Raw genomic sequence first — 3459 nt, 5'->3', positions numbered from 1 at the left:
TTTACTCTATAATCCGGACATTTTTCAAATTTGCTTTGCAATATGTACATACATATGTATTTTAATTTTTAGTTTGCTTTGTGAGTTTTTCGTAAAATAGCGGTACTTTAACAACAATATGGTATATGTATACGAAATGCAACAGCATAAATCACGCGTTGTGTTTATTCTTTAGTGACAAACTGAATTGAGTGGACATTATTATTAGGAAAATAATAATATAGAAGAAGCTGATTCTGATTGAACCATAGTTGAAGCGGTAAATACTATAAGTAGCGGTGAAGCAAAAAATATTTTTTCCAAGGCTATACAATGGGCAGAACAAATTGACGCTTCGGCTATGGATATTTTAGTTTTAAGACTGCAGATAAAATTGCAGATAAAATGTTGCTGGCGAACTCGCACTGCAGTCTCGCAGCAGACCAATATTAATGATTTTTTTGAAATAGTACATACTAAATAAAAAAAATGTTTGATTATGTACAGATGTACATATTATTATGTAAGTATGATTGTACTGTATTTAATAAAACTATTTATGTACGTACATATATCTGAATTGCGTTATGTTCATTTCAAAAAAACAACGTTTAGTTGAAAAAAAAAATCATCTATAATCCGGGCACCCCCATAATCCGGACGACCCCTAACATTAAGGGTGTCCGGATTATCGAGATAGTACTGTACATACATTCTCGACTCCCAGCAAAACTATGCTTATTAGTATACACTAGAGCTGTTGAAACATCGATGTTTGACCACATCGATGTTTCGATGTTTTTCAGAAAAAAACATCGATGTATCGATACTACATCGAAGTAATATAGTACATTTTTTGATTCTCTATATATTATATATATATATATCTTTATTAAGGATAACATCCTTTTTCCAAACTTAAAACTATAAAGCAGAAGTTCAATCATTCAACTTAATACTATAAAACAGAAATTAAATCTTTCAAACTTAAAACTATAAAACAATCATTGCTGTTCAGAGATCCACTTGTTCCGATTGATAAAAAGTAGCATGTCAACATGTTTAAACTGAAGCGAACTTCTTTTTTCGCTTACAACGATTCCAGCCTTACTGAACATACGTTCGCTTTCTGTCGAAGTTGCTGGAACGCAGAAATATTTTTTGCAGCAATGCTGAAATGATTTATCTGATGAGATCTGTAATAATAAAATTTAATTAATACACATATTTAAACGCTGGAATTGACAAATAAAATACAACCTTCCAATAATCTAAAGGGTTGGAGTTTGATTCCAAATTGTCTAGATTAAAATATTGACGTATTGACAATATGGAATCCACTGTATTAGTTTTATGTTTCAAACTTTTGTTTTTTTCCAAAAATTGAAAAAGGGATGTCTGCGATGTGGAGGTTGATGTTGGCAGGCGTGGTTCGTCGCAAGGGCGAGACTTCTGTGCGTTGAAAAAAGAAAGCTCGTTTTCCAAGAGTTTTTGAGCCTCAGTGATGTTAAATGGTGAGTGAAACGCTTCTTTTTTAAACCGAGGATCTAGCAAAGTTGCCACTCGAGGAACATTGCGAATTTCATATTGCAGTAGTCTGGACGATATGCCCTCCAATAAGCAATTGCAGCTTTCGCGACCTTCAACTGTTTTTAGGTCATTTTTTAACAATTGCAAATTATGCAGAAGTCCGCAAGTTATAGGAATTATTAATGATACCGTGACCAACGTTCGCGAAGAAGTTTGCAATGTTGCACATTCAAAAGGTTGCAATAAAATTTTTATGTCTTTTAAAATTAAAATTTCGTCAGCCGAAAACGGGGCAAGTCCCTTTGGGGTTGAAAGAAGAACACTGCTTATAGCATCATTTGTTTTAAGAATTCTTTCAATCATATGAAATGCGCTATTCCATCTTGTAGGACATTCTTGCTTTCAACTGTATGGCTTCTCTGTATTTTGAGCTTCTTTAAACTTGGCGTAAGCTACTGTGCTTTTCTTAAAAAATCCCACAATACTTTTGCATTTCCCCATAATAACTTTTATTTTCTCTTGATTCAGGCATTATTGAACTATTAAATTAATAACATGCGCAAAGCATGGCACATGTCTTTTTTGCAATATCTCACATGCTTTTATCATTGTTCTTGCGCTATCGGTAACAATGGCTGCAACTTTGTCCATAACTTCCCATTCAATTAGCACTGCACATAGAGAGTTCGCAATGTTTTCTGCAGAATGATTTTTCTCATTCTGTAACTTACTAGTCGAAAGTACTGCTGTGCGAAGTTTAAATTCTGGATCTATAAAATGGCAAGTTACGGTCAAATAAGCCTCGTTGGCTCGAGATGTCCAACAGTCGGTTGTCACAGCGCAATATTCCACTTCTTGCAAAATGCTTTTCAGTTTCATTCTCATGTTCATGAATAAATTATTATAACATGTTGAAAGCAATGTTGATCGTGAAGGCAATTCGTATCGGGGATCCAAAGCATTTACAAATTGCTTAAATCCCTCGTTTTCTACAATGTAAAATGGACGTAAATCGGAGCAAATGAAATTTAACAATGCGCTGTCCAAATCTCTCTTCCGTTTCGATGAGGCTTCGTATTTTTTATCCAAATAAGCCGCCATATGTCCTGAAGCCTTTGGCAACTCACTCACCGTTAACGTTGGGTGTACCCGCTTTAAATGTCCCGCCATGTTGGTGGTGTTTCCGCTGGTTTGATAAATTTTACCACATTTTAAACATTTGGCAGTTTTGCCATCCGAGGACTTATTAAAAAAATTCCACACATTGGACTGACCATATCGCGCCTTTTTGGCTTGCGGCTCTTCCTCTTGCTCTTTTTCTTCAATGGTTGCCGCACTACAACCTACATACAAATGAGACAAAACACAGAGGTTAACTTGTAAAGAAGGCATCAGTTAATATATATATGTACATACCTTGCCCATTTGAAGCTCTAAGATATTTATCCATTATAACCACTGCCTGCCAACACCAATAACCCCAAAAATAACGCTCTAGCTTTTACTGCGTTTTTTTCTCAGTGATGGAAAAACTGGCAAAAACATCGAACATCGGAGAAAAAACATCGATGTTTTTACGAAAGGAGAAACATCGATGTATCGATACTACATCGATGTTTCGCACAGCTCTAGTATACACATATGCATGTACATACAACAGCACACACAAAGCGCTGGCTTTATGCCTCTGCACGCGTATGTTTCCGAAGCTAAAATTATAAGCCTAGCGACTGCAAGAACAAAATACATTCATAGGCGCAGTCGTAGCTGCGACGCTGAAAAATCCAAAATATTCTATAACACTAAGTTCGAGCTCATCTGCTCATATGCTCAATATTGTCGAAACTCTTGGATTTGTCTGAATTGACGATGCTACAGCCGCGATTGTGGCTTCGACCCGAACATGGGGATCTCGATGGTACGGTCTGCGTGCGATGCTTCCAGATTCAG

At 36.0% G+C, this 3459-nt stretch overlaps 1 protein-coding gene across 1 annotated transcript; it reads right to left on the bottom strand.

The window, feature by feature from the left end:
- Positions 1 to 2040: 2040 nt before the first annotated feature.
- LOC129235743 (E3 SUMO-protein ligase ZBED1-like) lies at positions 2041 to 3022 on the bottom strand. The gene is made up of 2 exons (XM_054869755.1): positions 2926 to 3022; positions 2041 to 2852 (listed from the first exon to the last, which is right to left on the bottom strand). The coding sequence occupies exons 1-2, from the start codon at positions 2957 to 2959 to the stop codon at positions 2041 to 2043; spliced, it is 846 nt and encodes a 281-aa protein (XP_054725730.1). The 5' UTR covers positions 2960 to 3022.
- Positions 3023 to 3459: the final 437 nt, after the last annotated feature.

The sequence above is a fragment of the Anastrepha obliqua genome, chromosome 1 (assembly GCF_027943255.1).
Source record: "Anastrepha obliqua isolate idAnaObli1 chromosome 1, idAnaObli1_1.0, whole genome shotgun sequence".
Lineage (NCBI taxonomy): Eukaryota > Metazoa > Arthropoda > Insecta > Diptera > Tephritidae > Anastrepha > Anastrepha obliqua.
Note: the sequence above shows the minus strand (reverse complement) of the source record. Positions and strands in the feature narration are given on the sequence as shown.

Excerpts from the sequence above, each read along its gene's own strand:
- LOC129235743 (XM_054869755.1), bottom strand. The coding sequence starts at position 2,959 with ATGGATAAATATCTTAGAGCTTCAAATGGGCAAG. Across the intron at positions 2,853-2,925 it reads TAGAGCTTCAAATGGGCAAG|GTTGTAGTGCGGCAACCATT; the intron begins GTATGTACATAT and ends ATTTGTATGTAG.